At 40.2% G+C, this 24,934-nt stretch overlaps 1 protein-coding gene across 2 annotated transcripts in view; it reads right to left on the reverse strand.

Moving 5' to 3' along the window:
* Nucleotides 1-24,934, reverse strand: part of ZEB1 (zinc finger E-box binding homeobox 1) — a 193,347-nt gene that overhangs the window by 18,232 nt on the left and 150,181 nt on the right. For both annotated transcript variants that reach the window (XM_082846803.1, XM_082846802.1), the window contains exons 4-5: nt 19,000-19,161; nt 983-1,185 (exon numbers count right to left, since the gene is read on the reverse strand). In XM_082846803.1, the coding sequence (XP_082702929.1) occupies nt 983-1,185; nt 19,000-19,161 (365 nt within the window). The remainder of the gene's footprint in view (nt 1-982; nt 1,186-18,999; nt 19,162-24,934) is intronic.

Genomic DNA, 24,934 nt, shown 5'->3' on the forward strand with positions numbered 1-24,934 from the left:
ACAGATGGGCTTTGTCTTCCGTGTGTCAGTTTTCTCCCCTCCTGGCGCTCGCTCCACCCCAAGTGCCCTGCGTGGACGGAACCACTGACCCACCTAAGGAGAAGCTTGGTTCTTGTTCCCTGCCTGCCACCCTCCCACACCCCTTATCTCAGTTCGTGAGTGTTGTCCCCAGAGTCCTGAGAAGACGGGCTGACCCTTCTCATCATTCTGTTGCAGTTTCCTGATTTGGGGTAACTTGTCCTCTAGGGGATCTGTGGCTTAAGTGCACACAGAGCAGACTCTCATGCACTCAGGTAGACAGATGTTCACATCCTCGGATATAAGAAACTGGACATAGCCTCAACGTACCCTGTGCAGCTGAATATTTACTTGACTTTTAAATCTAGAATTAAGTAGCTAAATTTCATTACTTGCAGTTGATAGTTATCAACTATCTTATAAAAGGACAACTGGCAAAAGCTTCTTTAACTTTAACCTGTACTTAAGTACAGAGCCAACAATTTAAATATAACTTACACTTACAGGATAGTCTTGGTCTATGCTTCTAGAAATTGAGGCAAAGTGAAACAAGTAGAATAAACCATATGAAAATTAAATCTTCAGATTAAAAATGGTTTAGAGTCTAAACTTTAGATTTTTAGAGGCATGCAGTTTATGTAATCAGTTATTTTCTCTACACTGAACATTCCAGTAGTATGTATTCTCAAATCCTAAACGTAAGAGAAATACTTGTTATGGTATAAGCAAAACAATTAAATTGAGATGAAAGGGACCTACCTGAAAAAGAAAACTTAGTTACCTCTAACATAGTGTTCATATGTGCTTTTAAAATCAGAAATGACCAGATAATCCAAATGAATAATCACTTTCCTTTTCATAAGGCTGTAGACCCCTAAATTTTTCAGTATATTAAAACCCTCGCCTTCTGTGGAGGGGTGAGTTCTCAGTGTGGAAATTTCGTGAATGCAGTCATTCCACTTACTTGATCTCTTCCTGATTTGTGGGAGGTCATGTGACGTTCGAGCTGGGTTCTGTACGCAAAGGTGTAACTGCACAGGGAGCAACTGAAGTTGTCTTCGTTCTTTTCATGGCGATATTTAATGTGTTCTTTCAGAGAGGTAAAGCGTTTATATCCTCTGTCACAATACGGGCAGGTGAGTAACTGGGAAAATGCATCTGGTGTTCCTGTAAAAGAAGGATCATATATTTTAAATTTAAAACATTAAAAAAATATTGCCAGGACAGACCTTCAAGATGGCGGAACAGTAAGACGCGGAGATCACCTTCCTCCCCACAGATACACCAGAAATACATCTACACGTGGAACAGCTCCTACAGAACACCTGCTGAACACTGGCAGAAGACCTCAGACCTCCCAAAAGGCAAGAAACCCCCCATGTACCTGGGTAGGGCAGAAGAAAAAAGGAAAAACAGAGACAAAAGAATAGGGACGGGATCTGCACCAGGGGGAGGGAGCTGTGAAGGAGGAAAGGTTTCCACACACTAGGAAGCCCCTTTGCGGGCGGAGACTGCGGGTGGCGGAGGAGAGCGCAGCCACAGGGGTGCGGAGGGCAAAGCGGGGAGATTCCCGCACAGAGGGTCGGTGCCGACCGGCACTCACCAGCCCGAGAGGCTCGTCTGCTCACCCGCCGGGGCGGGCGGGGCTGGGAGCTGAGGCTCGGGCTTTGGTCGGAGCGCAGGGAGGGGACTGGGGTTGGCGGCGTGAACACAGCCTGCAGGGGGTTAGTGCGTCACGGCTGGCCGGGAGGGATTCGGGGAAATGTCTGGACCTGCCAAAGAGGCAAGAGACCATTGTTTCCTGGTGCGCGAGGAGAGGGGATTAAGAGCGCTGCTCCAGAGATGGGCGCGAGCCGCGGCTAAAAGCGCGGACCCCAGAGACAGGCATGAGACGCTAAGGCTGCTGCCGCCCGCCACCAAGAAGCCTGTGTGCGAGCACAGGTCACTATCCACACCCCCCCTTCCGGGGAGCCTGTGCAGCCCGCCACTGCCAGGTTCCCGGGATCCGGGGACAACTTCCCCGAGAGAACGCACGGCACACCTCAGGTTGGTGCAACGTCCTGCATCAGCGGCCACAGGCCTGCCCCGCACTCTGTGCCCCTCCCTTCCCCCGGCCTGAGTGAGCCAGAGCCCCCGAATCAGCGGCTCCTTTAACCCTGTCCTGTCTGAGCAAAGAACAGACGCCCTCCGGCGACCTACACGCAGAGGCGGGGCCAAATCCAAAGCTGAGCCCCGGGAGCTGCGAGAACAAAGAAGAGAAAGAGAAATCTCTCCCAGCGGCCTCAGGGGCAGCGGATTAAATGTCCACCATCAACGTGATGTACCTGCATCTGTGGAACACCTGAATAGACAACGACTCATCCCAAATTGAGAAGGTGGACTTTGGGAGCAACTGCAGACTTGGGTTTGGTTTTATGTTTATCTTAGTTTAGTGTTTAGAGCTTGTTATCACTGGGTTTTTTTTTTTTTTTTTTGCGGTACGCAGGCCTCTCACTGCTGTGGCCTCTCCCGTTGCGGAGCACAGGCTCCGGACGCGCAGGCTCAGCGGCCATGGCTCACGGGCCCAGCCGCTCCGCGGCATGTGGGATCCTCCCGGACCGGGGCACGAACCCACGTCCCCTGCACCGGCAGGCGGAGTCCCAACCCCTGCGCCGCCAGGGGAGCCCCTGGTAGATTTTGTATTGGTTTGGTTGCTCTCTTCCTTTTAGATATAGATATTGTGTCCTTTTTCTCTTTTGTGAGTGTGTACGTGTGTGCTTCTGTGTGTGATTTTGTCTGTATAGGTTTGCTTTACCATTTGTCCTACGGGTCTGTCTAGTATAGTTCTGAGCACTTGTTATAATTGGGGGATTTGGTTGCTCTATTCTTTCTTTCCCCCTTTTTTAAATTACTTTTTAATTCTTTTTATTTTTAATAATTAAAACCGTTTTATTTTAATAACTTTCTTTTCTCCCTTTTCTTCTGAGCCGTGTGGCTGACAGGGTCTTGGTGCTCCAGCTGGGTGTCAGGCCTGTGCCTCTGGGGTGGGAGAGCTGAGTGCAGGACACTGGTCCACCAGAGACCTCCCGGCTTCACGTAATATCAGTCAGCGAAGCTCTCCCAGAGATCTCCATCTCAATGCTAAGACTCAGCTCCACTCAATGACCAGCAATCTCTAGTGCTTGACAGGCCATGCCAAGCAACTAGCAAGACAGGAACAACCCAACCCATTAGCAGAGAGGCTGCCTGAATAAGGTGACAGACACCCCAAAACACACCACTGGACGTGGTCCTCCTGCCCAACAGAAAGACAAGATCCAGCCTCATCCACCAGAATACAGGCACTAGTCCCCTCCACCAGGAAGCCTACACAAACCACTGAATCAACCTTACCCACTGGGGGCAGACACCAAAAACAACGGGACCTACGAACATGCAGCCTGCGAAAAGGAGACCCCCCAAAACGGCAAGTTAAGCAAAGTGAGAAGACAGAGAAACACACAGCAGATGAAAGAGCGAGGTAAAAACCCACCAGACCAAACAAATGCAGAGGAAATAGGCAGTCGACCTGAAAAAGAATTCAGAGTAATGATAGTAAAGATGATCCAAAATCTTGGAAATAAAATGGAGGAAATACAAGAAACGTTTAACAAGGACCTAGAAGAACTAAAGAGCAAACAGACAATGAAAAACAGATAAGTGACCTGGAAGATAAAATAGTGGAAATAACTACCACAGAGCAGAAAAAAGAATGAAATGAATTGAGGACAGAAGAAGAAGAAGAAGAGAAAAAGAAAGGGATGTCCAAGAAAATACTTGAAGAGATTATAGCTGAAAACTTCCCTAATGTAGGAAATAATCAAGTCCAGGAAGCGCAGAGTCCCATACAGAAACATGTCAAGACACACATTAATTAAACTAGAAAAAATTAAATACAAAGAAAATATATTAAAAGCAGCAAGGGAAAAGCAACAAATAACATACAAGGGAATCCCCATAAGGTTAACAGCTGATCTCTCAGCAGAAACTCTGCAAGCCGGAAGGGAGTGGCAGGACATATTTAAAGTGATGAAAGGGAAAAACCTACAACCAAGAGTACTCTACCCAGCAAGGGTCTCATTCAGATTCGATAAGAGAAATTAAAACCTCTACAGACAAGCAAAAGCTAAGAGAATTCACCACCAAACTAGCTTTACAACAAATGCTAAAGGAACTTCTCTAGGCAGGAAACACAAGAGAAGGAAAAGACCTACAATAACAAACCCGAAACAATTACGAAAATGGTAATAGGAACACACATATCTATAACTAGCTTCAGTGTAAATGGATTAAATGCTCCCACCAAAAGACATAGACTGGCTGAATGGATACAAAAACAAGACCCATATATATGCTGTCTACAAGAGACCCACTTCAGACCTAGGCACACATACAGACTGAAAGTGAGGGGATGGAAAATGATACTCCATGCAAATGGAAATCAAAAGAAAGCTGGAGTAGCAATTCTTCTATCAAATAGACACAAGAGACAAAGAAGAACACTACATAATGATCAAGGGATCAATCCAAGAAGAAGATATAACAATCGTAAATATTTATGCACCCAACATAGGAGCACCTCAGTACATAAGGCAAATGCTGACAACCATAAAGGGGAAATGAACAGTAACAGAATTGTAGTAGGGGACTTTAACACCCCACTTTCACCAATGGACAGATCATCCAAAATGAAAATAAATAAGGAAACACAAGCTTTAAATGATACATTAAACAAGATGGACTTAATTGATATTTATAGGACATTCCATCCAAAAACAACAGAATACACATTCTTCTCAAGTGCTCGTGGAACATTCTCCAGGATAGATCATACCTTGGGTCACAAATCAAGCCTTGGTAAGTTTAAGAAAACTGAAATTATATCGAGTATCTTTTCTGACCAGAATGCTATGAGATTAGATATCAATTACAGGAAAAAAAACCATGGAGGCTAAACAATACACTACTAAATAACTAAGAGATCACTAAAGAAATCAAAGAGGAAATCCAAAATACCTAGAAACAATGACAGTGAAAACACAACGACCCAAAACCTATGGGACGCAGCGAAAAGCAGTTCTAAGAGGGAAGTTTATAGCAATACAATCCTACCTCAAGAAACAAGAAACATCTCAAATAAACAACCTAACCTTACACCTAAAGCAATTAGAGAAAGAAGAACAAAAAAATCCAAAAGTTAGCAGAAGGAAAGAACTCATAAACATCAGATCAGGTATAAATGAAAAAGAGATGAAGGAAACAGTAGCAAAGATCAGTAAAATTAAAAGCTGGTTCTTTGAGAAGATAAGCAAAATTGATAAACCATTAGCCAGACTCATCAAGAAAAAAAAGGGAGAAGACTCCAAATCAACAGAATTAGAAATGAAAAAGGAGAAGTAACAACTGACACTGCAGAAATACAAAGGATCATGAGATATTACTATAAGCAACTCTATGCCAATAAAATGGACAACCTGGAAGAAATGGACAAATTCTTAGAAATGCACAACCTGCCAAGACTCAATCAGGAAGAAATAGAAAATATGAACAGACCAATCACAAGCACTGAAATTGAGACTGTGATTAAAAATCTTCCAACAAATAAAAGCCCAGGACCAGATGACTTTACAGGCGAATTCTATCAAACATTTAGAGAAGAGCTAACACCTATCCTTCTCAAACACTTCCAAAGTATAGCAGAGGGAGGAACACTCCCAAACTCATTCTACAAGGCCACCCTCACCCTGATACCAAAACCAGACAAAGATGTCACAAAGAAAGAAAACTACAGGCCAACACCACTGATGAACATAGGTGCAAAAATCCTCAACAAAATACTAGCAAACAGAATCCACAGCACATTAAAAGGATCATACACCATGATCAGTTGGCGTTTTTCCTAGGAATGCAAGGATTCTTCAGTATACGCGAATCAGTCAATGTGATACATCCTATTAACAAACTGAAAGAGAAAAAGCTTTTGACAAAATTCAACACCCAACACCCCTTTCCCTCCAGAAAGTAGGCATAGAGGGAACTTACCTCAACATAATGAAGGCCATATATGACAAGCCCACAGCCAACATCGTCCTCAATGGTGAAAAACTGAAACCATTTCCACTAAGATTAGGAACAAGACAAGGATGTCCACTCTCACCACTATTATTCAACATAGTTTTGTAAGTTTTAGCCACAGCAATCAGAGAAGAAAAAGAAATAAAAGGAATCCAAATCGGAAAAGAAGTAAAGCTGTCACTGTTTGCAGATGACATGGTACTATACATAGAGAATCCTAATCCTAAAGATGCTCCCAGAAAACTACGAGAGCTAGTCAGTGAATTTGGTAAAGCAGCAGGATACAAAATTAATGCACAGAAGTCTCTTGCATTCCTCCCATTTACCATTGCAACAAAAAGAATAAAACACCTAGGAATAAACTTACCTAAGGAGACAAAAAACCTGTATGCAGAAAAGTATAAGACACTGATGAAAGAAATTAAAGATGATACAAACAGATGGAGGGATATACCATGTTCTTGGATTGGAAGAATCAACACTGTGAAAATGACTATACTACCCAAAGCAATCTACAGATTCAACGCCATCCCTATCAAACTACCAATGGCATTTTTCACAGAACTAGAACAAAAAATTTCACAATTTGTATGGAAACACAAGAGACCCCGAATAGCCAAAGCAGTCTTGAGAAAGAAAAATGGAGCTGGAGGAATCAGGCTCCTGGACTTCAGACTTATACTACAAAGCTACAGTAATCAAGACAGTATGGTACTGGCACAAAACCAGAAATACAGATCAATGGAAAGAAAGAGCAGAGATAAACCCATGCACATATGGTCCCCTTCATTTTCATGAAAGGAACCAAGAATACAATGGAGAAAAGACAGCCTCTTCAATAAGGTGGTGCTGGGAAAACTGGATAGCTACATGTGAAAGAATGAAATTAGAACACTTCCTAACACCATACACAAAAATAAACTCAAAATGAATTAAAGAATGTAAGGCCAGACACTATAAAACTCTTAGAGGAAAACATAGGCAGAACACTCTATGACATAAATCACAGCAAGATCCTTTCTGACCCACCTCCTAGAGTAATGGAAATAAAAACAAAAATAAACAAATGGGACCTAATGAAACTTCAAAGCTTTTGCACAGCAAAGGAAACCATAAGATGAAAAGACAACCCTCAGAATGGGAGAAAATATTTGCAAATGAAGCAACTGACAAAGGATTAATCTCCAAAATTTACAAGCAGCTCATGCAGCTCAATTTCAAAAAAACAAACAGCCCAATCCAAAAATGGGCAGAAGACCTAAATAGACATTTCTCCAAAGAAGATACACAGATTGCCAACAAACACATGAAAGGATGCTCAACATCACTAATCATTAGAGAAATGCAAATCAAAACTACAATGAGGTATCACCTCACACCAGTCAGAACGGCCATCATCAAAAAATCTACCAGTAATAAAATGCTGGAGAGGGTGTGGAGAAGAGGGAACCCTCTTGTACTGTTGGTGGGAATGTATATTGATACAGCCACTATGGAGAACATTATGGATGTTCCCTAAAAAACTAAAAATAGAACTACCATATGACCCAGCAATCCCACTACTGGGCATATACCCTGAGAAAACCATAATTCAAAAAGAGTCATGTACTACCTACACGGTTCATTGCAGCACTATTTACAATAAGCAGGACATGGAAGCACTAGTCTCAGTGTCCATCGACAGATGAAGAGATAAAGAAGACGTGGCACATATATATACAATGGAATATTACTCAGCCACAAAAAGAAATGAAATTGAGTTACTTGTAGTGAGGTGGATGGACCTAGAGTCTGTCAAACAGAGTGAAGTGAGTCAGAAAGAGAAAAACAAGTCCAAGTACAGGAATAAAGATGCAGACATAGAGAAGGGACTTGAGGATATGGGGAAGGGGAAGGGTAAGCTGGCTGGGACAACATGAGAGAGTGGCATGGACATATATACACTACCAAACGTAAGGTAGATAGCTAGTGGGAAGCAGCCGCATAGCACAGGGAGATCAGCTCGGTGCTTTGTGTCCACCTCGAGGGGTGGGATAGGGAGGGTGGGAGGGAGACGCAAGAGGGAGGAGATACGGGAACGTACGTATATGTATAGCTGATTCACTTTGTTATACAGCAGAAAGTAACACACCACTGTAAAGCAATCATACTCCAATAAAGATGTTATAAAAAAATTACCAAAGCTACCACCAAGGTCCTCTGGTATGTACCAGACATTATTATGCTTTGTATTTGATCCTCAAAACAACACACTGATCTCCCCCTCTATTTTATAAAGAGAGAACGTGAGGCCCAGAAAAGGCTAAATAACTTCCAAATCACACAGCCAGTAAATGATGAAGTCAGACGTCAAACGCGTGCTGTGTGACTTTTTCACTAAAACATATTTCTTCTCTTCGTTTTCATGGTTAATTAGAGAAAAACGACACTCTAGTTATAGTCCTTGGAGAGTAAGCAGCACACGGACTATGTTTCTAAGACTCCCTTGCAGGTAGGTGTGGCCCTGTGCCCGAGTTCAGACCAAAAGAGTGGGAGCCAGACCAGGCCTGGCCCACTGAGACGCCCCCTGCAGGGCTCTTCATGTTCTTTTTCCTCCTGAAACACACCAGCACATTTTCTGTATAGTTTTAGCTGGATGACTATTACAATAGCTTTCAGAAAATAAGGGCATTATGGATGAACTGTAGTTTGTGGAGTGAACTAGATACTTTTTATATATGGAACCATCTAAGCCTGCCAGTCCTAAAAAAATGTAATACTTCTATGGCCAATTAATATTTAACTAAGAGTAGATTTCCATATTTGATGTATTTCTTCAAAGAAATAAGTTCCTAAGTGACAGCTTATTGTAAATATCATCTTACCTTCATTTTGAATTTCTTACAGAGAAAGACCACCAAAGAAAGTTTCGGAACATTCTTCAAATGCTTCATAAACATGTGGCCCCATTATTGAAATTCAAGTCTATGTAAATTAAATGTCTTGCTTAAGGGCAGGCCTGCAAATACTAAGCTGAGCACCTGACACTACACAGCTAAATACACCGAAATATGTATCAAATATACAAATAAAATCAAACCACCAAGACCCCCATGGTTTATGCTGTTTTTTTGTTTGTTTGTTTGTTAGCAGTTCGCAAGTCACCTGGAACCAGAGTTTTTTTCTCTTAGTGATGACTCTGGCATGACCCCCCCTTCTTTGGGGACTAGAGTAGCCACATGAGGACATTTTGGGGGGGGGGAAATCAAGTTATATTTTGTCTAGTATCAATTTCCTATTTGTACAGACAAGTGGGAAATCAACATTTGGGACACCCTCCTTGCCAGACTGTCTGTCTATCCTACTGGTCTCAGCGGCTAACGTCAGAGTCCACCGTTACAGGTGTTTGGTCATCAGTACCACAGTCACAGTGTGATTCCATGATTCAAGCTCCTTGTACTCCTGGGTCATAAGCGGTCTGCTTGCATTACATTCTATTTTCTTCTTTACCTTCATTAATCCTTCCAATCAGTAAACAAAATATCCATAAAATGACAAGTTTATCATATTCAAATAGCAAGTTCTTTTCATAAATCAGTATCTATTGAATGTTCATACTCATAAACCAGCACTGGAATATTATTTTTTAAAAACTCACTTTTTAGCAATGAAGACTTGTCATGTAAGGAAAAAAATGTTTCTTTTTAGAATTCCTATAATAAACTTATGGTAGCAATTCAATACTACTAAAAAAATCCAACCTATATCTGACCATTTTTTGAACAATAATTTCTTTATGTATCTGTGACCATGCATATACTTATTTAAAAAACATTTTAAATTTCTGTATCTTAAACTTCCTTTAGTAGGCAGACTGATATAAAACCTGTGAAAAATTTCCTGATTTGTTCCCCACTGAACCAGAATTTGTGATAAATCCATCTGTTGAAGTTTCCCTGTTTACAACTTAAGACATGCAGACAGTATGTTTAATCTGTTAAAACACTAAAAACGTAAGTACTTCTGAAGATAATCACTTTTTCTATGTAAACAGATGTTGCTGGTGTGACAGAAAATCTACTGTGAAATACTGTATTAGCAGTTAAATTAGATTATATACCTAAAAGTAATGAATTCCTGAATTAAAAACATATTGAATAATAATTAGACAAAGAAAACAAAAAATGTTTTACTAATTCAGAACAGTTAAGGCCTCAATTTTTATGGGATTTTACTGCATTGATTTGTAACCATGGACTTTACAAAGTTTAACCTTACTTGATCTATGCAATGGAACGTTTCTTTACTTTTCATTATTTTCTTTCACTGATACTTTCTGAAATCCTCTTTGTTACAGTTATACACATCTGCATTTAAAATGTTCTATTTCCCTTTCATATCTATGGTAAGCTACTGCTTCTTCAGGTGAAATGTTATCACATTTTCTTTAAGAGAAAAAAAAGACAACCAAGAAACAAAAGTAGAAAACGAAGGCCCGACAGGATTATAATGCCAATAACTACGGATTCTGCAAATATGCAAACAGATCAACAGAACGCGTAGCAGTGTCCCCGGAGGTAATTACTTATAGTTTTCAGAAACGTGTCCTTTTGCCACACCGCAGGAAACAATTCCTAGAGTACCCTACTTCTTTTTCCTTTGTCACCAAATTAGTTACAGAAATCCTATTTATTCTGGAGTGAAACTTCTCTTTCTACTCTTTTGCATAGCTGATTCCTGATTTAAGGAAGGTACAGTAGTTGACTCTTCACAATGGAATCTGTTTTGTTTTCTGTACCATCCTTCTCGATTTCCTTCAAACATTTAAAAGTTGATTGATACAACACCATTTACACTAGCACCAAAAATACTTAGGCATAAATCTAACAAATTATGTATAAGATTTATTTGAGGAAAACTACAAAAGTCTGATGAATAAAATCAAAGAACAAAATAAATGGAGAGATATTCCATGTTCATGGATACTCAACATTGACTCGATATTGTCAAGATGTCAGTTCTCCCCAACTAGGTCTACAGAGTCAATGTAATCCCAATCAAGTCATTTTATGGATAATGACAGACATTCTAAGTTTATACAGAGAGGCAAGAGACCCAGAAGAGGCAACATAACATTGAAGGTGAAGAGTAACGTTGGGAGACCAACACTATCTGACTTCAAGGCTTACTATGTAGCTATAATAATCAAGAAAGTGTGGTGTTGGTGAGAGAACAGACAAATAAATGGGTCAGTGGAACAGAATAGACAGCCCAAAAAGCAAAGGCAACTGGACAGCCACATACCAAAAAAAATGTAAACACAGACCTTACACCCTTTACAAAACTCAAAATGGATCACAGACAACAACAGAAGAAAACCTATGTGACCTTGGGTATGGTAATGCCAGTTTAGATACCAAAGGCATGAGCCATGAAAGAGATACTTGATATGCTGGACTTCATTAAATGAAAAAGTTCTGTTCCATGAAAGACAATAACAAGAGAACTAGAAGAGAATTAGAAGATAAGCCATGGACTGGGAAAACTATTTTCAAACGACACATCTGAAAAAGGACTAGTATCCAAAATATACAAAGAATTCTTAAAACTCACTGCTAAGAAATCAAATAATTTAATTAAAAAAATGGGCCAAATCATAGCCCCCTTCCTCCTCCAACTTCATGACGGAGAATCAGGAAATCAACACTGGAACTACTGAGTTCAAGAATACGTACTTGAGATTAAAGTAAACCTGGAGGACAAGATGGTGGAGTAGAAGGACCTGAGCTCACCTCCTCTCACAAAGACAGAAAAATCACAACTAACTGCTAAACAACCATCAACAAAAAAGGGCTGGAACCTACCAAAAAAGATAATTCTACTTCCAAAGACAAAGCCACAACAAGATGGTAGAAGGGGCGCATCCGCAATACAGTCAGACCCCATACTAATCATTTTCTAGTTTGACCCACAAACTAGAAAATAACTATATCACAGAGGTTCTCTCACAGGAGTGAGAGTTCTGAGCCCCACGTCAGGCTCCCCAGTCTGGAGGTCTTGCATTGGTAGGAGAAGCCCCCAGAGCATTTGGCTTTTAAGGCCAGTGGGGCTTGACTGCAGGAACTCCACAGGACTGGGGAAACAGAAGCACCACTCTTGGAGGGCACAAATAAGGTCTCATGTGAGCTGGGACATGGGAAAGAGTAGTGACTTCATAGGACCCTGGGCGAGACCTACCTGCTGGTCTTGGAGGGGTCTGCTGGGGAGGTGAGGGATGGCTGTGGCTCACTGTGGGGACAAGGACACTGGTGGCAGAGGTACCGGGGGGCACTCATTGGCATGAGCTGTCCTGGAGGCCGCCATTTTGACACCAAGACCTGGCCCCACCCAACAGCCCTTAGGTTCCAGTGCTGGCATGCCTCAGACCAAACAACCCGCAGGGTGGGAACACAGCCCCACCCATCAGCAGACAGGCTGCCTAAAGTCATCCTGAGCCACAGCCACCTCTAAACACACTCCTTGACACGGCCCTGCCACCAGAGGGACAAGACCCAGCTCCACCCACCAGTGGGCAGGCACCAGTCCCTCCCACCAGGAAGCCTGCACAAGCCCCGTGACCATTCCTCACTCACCAGGGGGCAGACACCAGAACCAAGAGGAACTACAATCCTGCAGCCTGTGGGACCTCAAACACAGAAAGTGAGACAAAATGAGATGGCAGAGGAATATGTTCCAGATGAAGGAACAATATAAAACCCCAAAAGAATAATTACATGAAGTGACAGACAATCTACCTGAAAACAAATTCACAGTAATGATAGTAAAGATGATCCAAGATCTCAGAAAAAGAATGGAGGCACAGACCAAGAAGATACAAGAAAGGTGTAACAAAGAGCTAGAAGATTTAAAAAACAAACAGAGTTGAACAATACAATAAATGAAATGACAAATACGCCAGAAAGAGTCAATAGCAGAATAAATGATGCAGAAGGATGGATAAGTGAGCTGAAGACAGAATGGTGGAAATCACTGCTGCAGAACAGAATAAAGAAAAAAGAATGAAAAGAAATGACAGCCTAAGAGACCTCTGGGACAACACTAAACGCACCAACATTTGCATTATAGGGGTCCTAGAAGGAGAAGAGAGAGACAAAGGGCCTGAGAAAGTATTTGAAGAGCTAATAGTTGAAAACTTCCTTAACATGGGAAAGGAAACAGTCACCTAAGTCCAGGAAGTGCAGAGAGTCCCATAAGGGATAAACCCAAGGAGGAATATGCAGAGACATGTTAATCAACTTGACAAAAATGAAAGATAAAGATAAAATATCAAAAGCAACAAGGGAAAAGCAACAAATAACATACAAGGGAATCCCCATAAGGTTATCAGCTGGTATTTCAGCAGAAACTCTGCAGGCCAGAATGGAGTGGCAGGATATATTTAAGTGGTGGAAGGGAAAAACCTACAACCAAGAATACTCAGCAAGGCTCTTGTTCAGAGTCGATGGAGAAATCAAAAGCTTTACAGACAAGCAAAAGCTAACAGAATACGGCACCACCAAACCAGCTTTACAATAAAGGCTAAAGAAACTGTTCTAGGCAGAAAAGAAAAGCCCATGAGAGAAAACAAGAAAATTATGAATGGGAAAGCTGACTGGTCAAGGCAAATATACAGTAAAGGTAGGAAATCATCCACTCACAAACATGCTATCAAAACCAGCAATCATGAGAAGAGGAGAGTACAATGCAGGATATTTGGAAATGCATTTGAAATTAAGAGACCAGCAACTTAAAACAATCTTGTATATACATATATAGACTGCTGTATCAAAACCTCATGGTAACTGCAAACCAAGAATCTACTTATTGATAGACCCAAAACCTATGGGGTGCAGCAAAAGCAGTTCTAAAGAGGGAAGTTTACAGCAATACAGTCTTATCTCAGGAAACAAGAAAAATCCCCAATAAACCACCTAACCTTACACCTAAAGCAGCTAGAGAAATAAGAACAAAAAAACCCCAAAGTCAGCAGGAGGAAAGAAATCATAAAGATCAGAGCAGAAATAAATGAAATAGAGACGAAGAAAACATTAGAAAAGATCAATGAAACTAAAAGCTGGCTCTTTGAAAAGATAAAATAGATAAACCTTTAGACAGACTCATCGAGAAGAAAAGGGAGAGGGCTCAAATCAATAAAATTAGAAATGAAAAAGGAGAAGTTACAATGGACACACCACAGAAATACAGAGGATCTTAAGAGACTACTACAAGCAACTATATGCCAATATAATGGACAACCTAGAAGAAATGGACAAATTCTTAGAAAGGTACAATCTCCCAGAAATGAACAAGGAAGAAATTGAAAATATGAACAATAATCACAAGCACTGAAACTGAAACTGTGATTAAAAAATTCCCAATAAACAAAAGTCCAGGACCAGATAGCTTCACAGGGGAATTCTATCAAACATTTAGAGAAGAGTTAACACCTATCCTTCTGAAACTGTTTCAAAAAATTGCAGACGAAGGAACACTCCAAAATTCGTTCTATGAGGTCAACATCACCGTGATACCAAAACCAGACAAAGATACCACAAGAAAAGAAAATTACAGGCCAATCTCATAGATGAACATAAGATGCAAAAATCCTCAACAAAAAAAATACTGGCAAACAGAATCCAACAATACATTAAAAGGATCATGCACCATGATCAAGTGGGATTTATCCCAGGGATGCAAGGATTTTTCAGTACCCACAATTATTCAGTGTGATACACCACATTAACAAATTGAAGGGAAAAAACCATATGATCATCTCAATAGAAAAATCTTTTGGCAAAATTTCAACACCCATTTAAGATAAAAACTCTCCAGAAAGTGGGCATAGAGAGAATATACCTCAACATAATAAAGGCCATATATGACCAACCCACAGCTAACATTATACTCAGTGGTGAAAAGCAGAAAGCATTTCTTCTAAGATCAGGAACAAGACAAGGATGTCTACTCTCACCACTTCTATTCAACCTAGTTTTGGAAGTCTTAGCCATAGCAATCAGAGAAGAAAAAAAATAGCAGGAATCCAAATTGGAAAGGAAGAAGTAAAACTGTCACTGTTTGCAGATGACATGATACTATACACAAAAAATCCTAAAGATGCTGCCAGAAAACTACGGGAGCTCGTCAATGGATTCAGTAAAGTTGCAGGACACAAAATTAATGCAGAGAAATCTGTTGCATTCCTATACACTAACAACGAAAGATCAGAAAGAGAAATTAAGGAAACAATACCATTTATCAGTGCATGAAAAAAGAATAAAATACCTAGGAATAAACCTACCTAAGGAGGCAAAAGACCCGTATGCAGAAAACTGTAAGATGCTGATGAAAGAAATCGAAGATGACACAAACAGATGGAAAGATATACCATATTCTTGGATTGGAAGAATCAACATTGTCAAAATGACTATACTATACCCAAGGCAATCTACAGATTCAATGCAATCCCGATCAAATAACTAATGGCATTTTCTGCAGATCTAGAACAAAAACCTTAAAATCTGTATGGAAACACAAAAGACCCTGAATAGCCAAAGGAATCTTGGGAAAGAAAAACAGAGCTGCTGGAGGAAGCAGGCTGACTGATACTATAAAGCTACAGTCATCAAAACAGTATGGTACTGGCACAAAGACAGAAATACAGATAAATGGAACAGGGTAGAAAGCCCAGAAATAAACCCACACCCCTATGGTCAATCTATGACAAAGGAGGCAAGAATATACAATGGAGAAAAGACAGTCTCTTTAATAAATGGTGCTGGGAAAAGTGGAGAGCTACGTGTAGAAGCATGAAATTAGAACATTCTCTAACAGCATACACAAAAATAAACTCGGAATTCATTAAAGACCTAAATGTAAGTCTGGATACTATAAATCTCTTAGAGGAAAACATAGGCAGAACATTGTTTGACATAAATTGCAGTAATACCTTTTTGGATCCACCTCCTAGAGTAACGAAAATAAAAACAAAAATAAACAAATGGGACCTAATTAAACTTAAAAGCTTTTGCACAGCAAAGGAAACCATAAAGAAAATGAAGACAACCCACAGAATGGGAGAAAGTATTTGCAAATGAAGCGAACGACAAGGGTTTAATCTCCAAAACATACAAACAGCTCATGCAGCTCAATATCGAAAAAACAAACAACCCAATCAAAAAAATGGGCAGTAGATCTAAATATACATTTCTCCAAATATATATTTACATTTGGAGAAGTGTGTATTTCTCCAAATATACAAATGTATGTTTATCTATTTTGTTTATCTTTCAAAGAAGATATACAGATGGCCAAAAAGCACATGAAAAGATGCTCCACATCACTAATTATTAGAGAAATAAGAATCAAAACTACAGTGAGGTATCACCGTTCAGAATGGCCATCATCAAAAAATCTACAAACAATAAATGCTGGAGAGGATGTGGAGAAAAGGGAACCCTCTTGCACTGTTGGTGGGAATGTAAACTGATACAGCCACTATGGAGAACAGTATGGAGGTTCCTTAAAAAACTAAAAATAGAACTACCATATGATTCAGCGATCCATCTCCTGGGCATATATCCAGAGAAAATCATACTTCAAAAAGGTACATGCACCCCAATGTTCACTGCAGCACTATTTACAAGAGCCAGGACATGGAAGCAACCTAAGTGTCCATCGACAGAGGAATGGATAAAGATGATGTGGTGTATATATATAGGTATATATACACAATGGAATATTACTCAGCCATAAAAAAGAATGCAATAATGCCATTTGCGGCAACATGGATGGATCTAGAGATTCTCATACTAAGTAAGTTAGACAGAGAAAAATAAATATCAAAGGATATCATTTATATGTGGAATCTAAAAAATAGTACAAATGAACTTATTTACAAAACAGAAACAGACTCACAGACTTTGAAAACGAACTTACGGTTACCAAAAGGGAAAGGCGGGGGAGGGATAAATGAGGAGATTGGGATTCACATGTGCACACTACTATATGTAAAACAGACAACCAACAAGGATCTACTGCATGGCACAGTGGACTCTACTCAATACTCTGCAATGACCTATATGGGAAAAGAATCTGAACAAGAATAGATATGTATATGTAAAACTAAATAACTGTGCTGTACACCTGAAGCTAACACAACATTGTAAATCAACTAACTCCAATATAAAGTTAAAAAAATGGGCCAAGGACTTTGTCACCTCATCAAAGAAGATATACAGATGACAAATAAGTGTGAAAAGATGCTGCACATAATATTTCATTAGGGAAATACAAACTAAAACAGCAAGATACCACTACACACTACTAGAATGGCCAAAATCGGGAACACTGAGAACGTGAAATATTGGCCATGACGTGGAGCAACAGGAACTCTCATCACTGCTGGTGGAATGAAAAGTGGTGCAGCCACTCGGGATGATAGTTTGGCCGTTTCCTCTAGAACTAAGCATACCCTTATCATATAATCCAGCAATTGTGCACCTTGGTATTTACCCAGAGGAGCTGAAAACTTATTTCCAGACCAAAATCTGTGCATGAATGTTTACAGCAGCTTCATTCATCATTGCCAAAACTTGGAAGCAACCAAGGTGTCCTTCAGTAGGTGAATGGATAAATAAAATGCAGTACGTCCAGACTATGGAATATCATTCAACGTTTAGAAGAAATGAGTTATCAATCCATGAAAAGACACAGAGGAAAGTTAAATGCATAACTAAGTGAAAGAAGCCAATTTGAAAAGGCTATATGACTATGTACTATATGACTCCAACTATAAGACATCCTGGATAAGGCAAAACTATGGAGGCATAAAAACATCAGTGGTTGCCAGGGCAAGGAGGAGGGCAGGATGAACAGGCAGAGCACAGAGGACTTCTCGGGCAGTGAACATACTCTGTGTGATACTATAATGACGGATACTTGTCATTGTACATTTGTCCAAACCCACAGAACGTACAACACCAAGAGTGAACCCTAATGCAAATTAAGGTCTTTGAGTGATTATGATGTGTCAATGTAGGTTCATCCTTGGTTAAAAAAAAAAGTACCGCTCTGGTGAGTGATGTTGATAATGGGGGGGGGCAGGGGGAATATGGGAAATCTCTGCATCTCTGTACAATTTTGTTCTAAATCTAAAACTGCTCTAAAAAGTCTTTTAAAAAGTTGATTATTGGGCTATTAAGCTAAATCTATCCATTAAACTGGGAACCCTGGAAAAACCAAACCAGATTTAGGATCTTAATACTTCAAATATCCTCAAACATTCCAAGCATCTTCCTAGTTCTTGGTACAGATACTGTGTAAAATTTCTTACAGGAGTATTTGCATCTGTTTCTAGTGCACGGAAGGCAGGATGACAGCACACTTCTTTTCAGGGGAGTATGGACGCATTGTTATTGTATTTTGCCACTCTTTATATACTGGCTGTTCATATCACAGAGGACCAGAGTAGACACAGGAAAACCATCTGTCTCCAAATCAGTATGTTTTGAACCAGACAGCCATGCTTTTCTTGCCAGAACAGTGGAGAATAATCAAAGGGCACTAAGGGTCATCCTAGTTCCCATTTCTACTACTTGCTACCATGTAAGTGAATGGAAATCAATGTCCAGGCACTGCCCTAAGCATTGCACATGTGGTGGCATCACACTATATACACGAGAGGCCACTGACACAATGCTATACTGTTAGCATGGACAGTGTCCCACTCATTAAAGAGATCACCCTCTACAGCCACCTGCAATAAATTTTGGTTTTCAAAAATGTTCCCTCTAGTAGAGTGGGTTCCCACATAGAGTAATGGAAGCAATAATCCTCTGGAGATGAGAACAAAGCGGCCGTGATGCTTGTTACCGTTTTCATCGTGCCCGCTGGCCTCCGGCGTGCCCTGCCTCTGGTCCTCCTCGGGCGCCTCGGGGTAGATGACTGCAGTGTCTTGTTGCTGCAGGAACTCTTCAACGTTAGGATCATGGTTTTGTTCATTTTCTGCATCTGAGTCGCATTCATCATCTTTTACTAGAAGAAACGCATACTCTGTAAAAACCAACTTCACCACCAAGTTGTTACACAGTTTTCCTAAATAAGAAATTGTTTATCTTGGGAGAATAAATGACTGTTCTTGAATTTGCAGGAAATATTTACAGAACATTAAAAATTTACTCGTTCTGTTCTAATCTATTAAGAAGTCCGTTTTCATAAGTTTAAGATGTTATAAAAGTCTTGACATTGTCACGATATCCCTTGAAAGCTTTAGGGTTGTACTTCTATTCCATTTTACTGATGAACAAGACACAGAGAAGGCTGGCTGAATCCTTAGTTTCTGAATCAATGATAAAGCAAGGAAAACAGGAAAAGAGAAAAATGTAGTTCTCAAACCTCAGTCCTTCCTAGCAACCTACTGTTCATATTTAGTTGGAGTTGTGCTTGAAATCTGAACCATTCTCTGAATAACAAACTGCTCTGAAGTTCAGTTCAGTTATGTGCTTTCTCAGAAAATAGCTTTAATAGTTCCCTACAGTTGGAAAGACTTCTAATAAGAGTCAAAGAGTATCAAATTGATAAAATTGCTTCCTAGCTACCCTGGTATTCAGATACAGGCAGGGCTATTCTTTCTGTGTTTCTTCCTCAGTAAATGTTAATTGTGGGGTGAAGGAGAGGCATTTTCCCTGAGTCAGAAGGTTCCGAGCATTAGCAGCACGTCTTCACTTGGAGAAGGCAGCCCAGAGCGTTGCCGTGTTTGCAGAGCGGGACTGGTATCCTGCGGTTCCCGTCCTTTTCCTCCCGGAGGAGGGTCTGCTCCACACTGCTGCTAACTGTCCTGGGTCAGGGTGGCCCCCGGGTGTCTCATGGCTGACCTCTTCATACACTTCAGACTGAACTCAGTTCTAAATTTATAAAGTAGCAGACTGAACTGGTGCTTAAAATGGTGGGACTTCCCTTGTGGTGCAGGGGTTAAGAACCCGCCTGCCAATGCAGGGGACACGGGTTCGAGCCCTGGTCCGGGAAGATCCCACATGCCGCGGAGCAACTAAGCCCGTGCGCCACAACTACAGAGCCTGCGCTCTAGAGCCCGCAAGCCACAACTACTGAGCCCGCGCTCTAGAGCCCACAAGCCACAACTACTGAGCCCGCGCACCTGGAGCCCATGCTCCACAACAAGAGAAGCCACCGCAGTGAGAAGCCCACGCACCGCAACGAAGAGTAGCCCCCGCTCGCCTCAACCAGAGAAAGCCCGTGTGCAGCAACAAAGACACAGCACAGCCAAAAAAATTAATGAAGAAAAATCAAAATGGTAATGGAAGGGCATCCTTTTGTTCGACAGTTACCAAAGCAATCTTGCACAGGAGCAGTAGCCCAACTCCTCAGGGTGGCTGCTATTAACAGACTTAGAGCCGATGACATAGTAAGCATGATGACTAGTCATTTTTTCCTCCTCTTAAATGCAGCCAAGAGCTATCAATTATTTAGCATCTGCTATACACAGCTGACCCCTGAACAACATGGGTTTGAGCTGAGTGGGTCTACTTATACTCGGATTATTTCAATAGTAAATACTATGGTACTACATGACTGTGGTTGGTTGAATCTGTGGATGTGGAACTGTGGACACAGAGGAACCTCGTGTTGCAAGGGCTGGCTGTAAATTACACACAGATTTTCCACCGCGGGGAGGGTCAGGTGCCTCTAGGCCTGTGTTGTTCAATGGTAACTGTACTGAGAACTGTAGTTTTTAGTTGACGCCTCTGAGCCACCAAACCAGGGTTACTGGATCCGGTGGTGTGTGCGGGGGGGGGGGGGGGGGGGGGGCTCTTTTAAAGGGAAGCCAGCCAGTACTGTTGGTTTAAATGGAATCTACTTCCAGATCCTCAGCTTCCATGCACGGTCCTTCCTAGAATCCTGAAGGTTCTTCCTTCTACCCCTGCTTTCCACAGTCCTTTGCTCTAACTTCGAAGAGGCAGATCCCTCCCCCTCCATCCCTTACGTTAATACAGTGCATTGCCTTGGAGTGTAAAAAGCCTCCAGGTTGCCGAAGGAAAACGATTCAAAATACCGATTGGGGAAAACCTTCTTTGTTGATCAGTCAGGGCAACATAAGAGCGCTCTAGGCGTCCAGCCTTTCCTGTTTACATGGATTTCTATCAGGGATAAAGTGTGGCAATTGAAATGGGGATTATTTTGGCCCTAGTTACAAAGCTCTGAACTCAGCTATATAATATATCCAGAGGGAGTGAGAGTAATTTTCCTTTAATGATCTCACCTGTTTCATTCCCTATTATTAAAACATTCACTGCTATTCAGGAGGCTGGTGAGAGCAAAGCAAAGAGTATTCTCGAAAACCCTTCCTAGGATCTGTCATTAGCTAGAACAATAAGCACTTCTGAATAACTAAAGCAGTGCAAGTCTGTGTTATTAGGTCTTTTCAATGTAACTTCAAATTTTCAAGTTAAACTAGATTAAACTCATGAATGAAATTTATATTTTATGTGATTTCCTATACAGAAATATAGATTTGACAAGTTACTTAAAAATATTTTTATCAGATTATATTAAAAATATTTATTTCAGTTAAATAGTCTCCACTTTTAAAATGCTTGTATTTTCTATAGCCTAGTAACTATATATATGCTAGATGATGGTATGATGAGGTTTTAAATAGTATGTTTTTCAGAATTATATACATAATCTGTATTTTATACACAAACCTTGCATCTTCAATAAGTTATAAGTTTAGCTACACACTGGTTGTAAAGGTACCCATTTGAAGACCAAGATTTTTATAAAGCATAACGATTAGATCTAAATAATCTTAATCTCATTATTGAATAATCTATTTTAAAGATGTATTTATTTATACTTTATATATTCCTCATTATTTGTAACATATATTTTTCATAGAAAATATTTTATAAAATCCCTCAAAATGTGTATCGATACATTTATTTTAATTAGAAAAATGAAGTCACCCTTTTTTTTCTGAGAGAAAGTCTGATTTGGCTGATTGGTCTAACAGTGATAACTGGTTTTACTAGTAAGGTTATTAGGTACAAATTTTCCAGAAATTGAATGAACTAAGTCTATAGCTCTAAGGTATTGATCAAAATATAGTTAATTCACATGTGAAAAGGATTTTTATTAAAAAAATGTACTGACAGAAGGTACTAAAATTAGCAATATTTCAGTATCTCCAAACATTTCTGAATATATTAAACAAGGTGTCTCAAAGTGAGGGGAAAAAAGTAACAAAAGCCAAAACAGATATCATTAGTCCTTTGATAAGTAAGTATTGGTAAAGCCTTTTGGCATATGTCCCAGGAAATGAGGGAGTGAATGCTTCTGGTGGCTGGGAAACAAATCCTTTAGGAAATTAGGTGGCTTTCCATGTTTGCTTTCAACAAAACTGAAGGAGCATTTCATAGAACTGTCAGTTGACAAGACATCAAAATATTTTTATTAATAGATAACCATAATTCTTTGCAAATCTGAATATGTAAAGAATCGAATAAATCATTTATAACAAAAATGTATTTCACCTTTTTATTTATGGGAATAAGGATATCTCAGTGCTAAAGAAAAAAAGGAAACAATGCTGAACACTTTTTCTTCTAGAATAAGCAACATTAAACTACTGACATATGGGCTAATTGAAGAATACTTCAGCTCCTTTAATCTCATTTCCAGTAACATTTTTCTTTAATCAGTAGTTGACCCCTGAACAACACAGGTTTGAACTGCACAGGTCCGCTTATACTGGGTTTTTTCAATACATTGAATACTGTAGTTCTACACCATCCATGGTTGGTTGTGGCCACGGGTATGGAACCACGGACAGGGAGGGGTCCTGTGTACGGAGGGGCTGCGTACACGGGAGCACTGACTCTCAGTTATGTGTGGACTCTGACTGGGCAGAGGGCCGGCGACCCAGTCCCCATGTTGTTCAAGGGTCAACCGTATTTATTACAATTTGTCATGTATGCTGTGATCAACTATGTAGGAATAATAATCATAGGATAAATCAATCCATAACTTTTTTTTAATCTTAAGAGCCGTATGGTTTCTGGGAACTTAAGAGAAACTTAGATTTCAATTTCTGTACATGTTTTTCTTGCAAGGAAATGAGAGTTGATCAAAAATATCTTCGAACAGAAAATATACACTATGTTAGCATCAAATTCTGTGGGCTACATAGAATGGAAATATGAGTTCAAGGGGTAAACATTACGATATAACATTTCTGACTCTTAAAGAAGAGCTTATTCATAGTTAAAAAATGAATGGTATTGCATTTCTTTGGATTTCAAATATAAGAGTGATGTTAGAAATGTCATTTTTAATATGCCAGAGATTAGGCTGTAAGTACAGCTGACCCTTGAACAACTCGGGGCAGGTTACTGGTGCCGACCCTCCATGCAGTCCAAGGTCCATGTGTAACTTAGCGTCGGCCCTCTGCGTACGTGGGTCTGCATCCTCGACTCAGCCGAGGCCAGGCTGCAGCACTGCAGTGTTTACTATCGGGAAAAATCTGCACGTAAGTGGACCTGCACTGTTCAAACCCATGTTGTTCAAGGGTCAGCTGTACTTACACTTAAAATGAAGAATTTTATATGTCCATCAGAAACCTGGGAAGTAATACATGATCCATTTGTATAATATAACATCTGGAGAATAATAACAGCACCTCTTAGGGTAGTTGTGAGAATTAAATGAATTACTACAGTATGTGCTTAGTATTGTACCAGGCACACAGTAAGTGCTGTATAATTGTCATCTATTTTCCTCAAAGCAGTCCTGGTAAGGTGAACATTAAATTGGAGCAGATGATTCAGTATTAGGAGTCTGCTTTCAAATTCTGGCGTCTTTCAACTAAAGTACACTGCCTCCACGAACCTGCATTTACCAAGCCAATTTCAAGCTAAGACCAGACATTCCACAGTTTCACCCATAAAATTTAAAGTGTTGGGAAGTGCATGTTGTGAAAAGGTCAATTATAAAGCAAAATTCCTCGTCCTAAGACTGATAACCTTACGTGTTTAAACATTAAAGAGATGAGCAAACACAGAGAAACACATAATGATAATTTGGTTTTCTTTCAGGTGTGACAAAACTCAGAGCTAATTGTCAAAGTATAGAACTATAATCATTTGACGAAGTGCAGAATTACAGGGTTATCATCGCAGATTAGAGAAAGCAAGGAGAGAGAGACAAATGTTTAGTGTAAAGACTAAATAACATTTTTAACGTGGCCATCAGTATTTCACTCCCATCAGAATAAAGTATCCTATCTTTATCCTCCAATTTTAAAACTCTGCACAAGTATCAGCTATATAAACAGAAAAGGGATGCTTAGAAGAACAAAGCCTGTTTTGGGTGATTTTTCACTCTCTGAATACTAAGCTGAGACCATAGTTCTCTTCACTTCGTGAATTGCAGAAGGAAGTCAGCTACAGAAAGAAGCTGACAAAGTTCTAAACTAATGATGGTGACCTTTGTGCCAGGTTTTTGTTGACTCTGTCAGCACATTATTCCCTAGAAGTCAAGGAAGTAACAAAAGCAAAGGCGAAACATAATTTTAAAGTTTAACTGCTCAATAGTCTCAAACGTCTAATTTCCATCCTTCTTTGCTGAAAACTGCACTTATCGGGGTTTCACTAAATGTCTGTCTACTCCTAACTCCCCATGTTCCAAGGAAATAATGCACAGGACTCATCGTCTTGTGGCAGAGGGTCCTGTGTTTCAGTGGCAGCTCTGGCTGATACACAGTGACTGTATCTTCCAGATGTGACTGTTTTGG

Source organism: Leucopleurus acutus, assembly GCF_964270905.1.
Source record: "Leucopleurus acutus genome assembly, chromosome: 1".
Taxonomy (NCBI): Eukaryota; Metazoa; Chordata; class Mammalia; order Artiodactyla; family Delphinidae; genus Leucopleurus; species Leucopleurus acutus.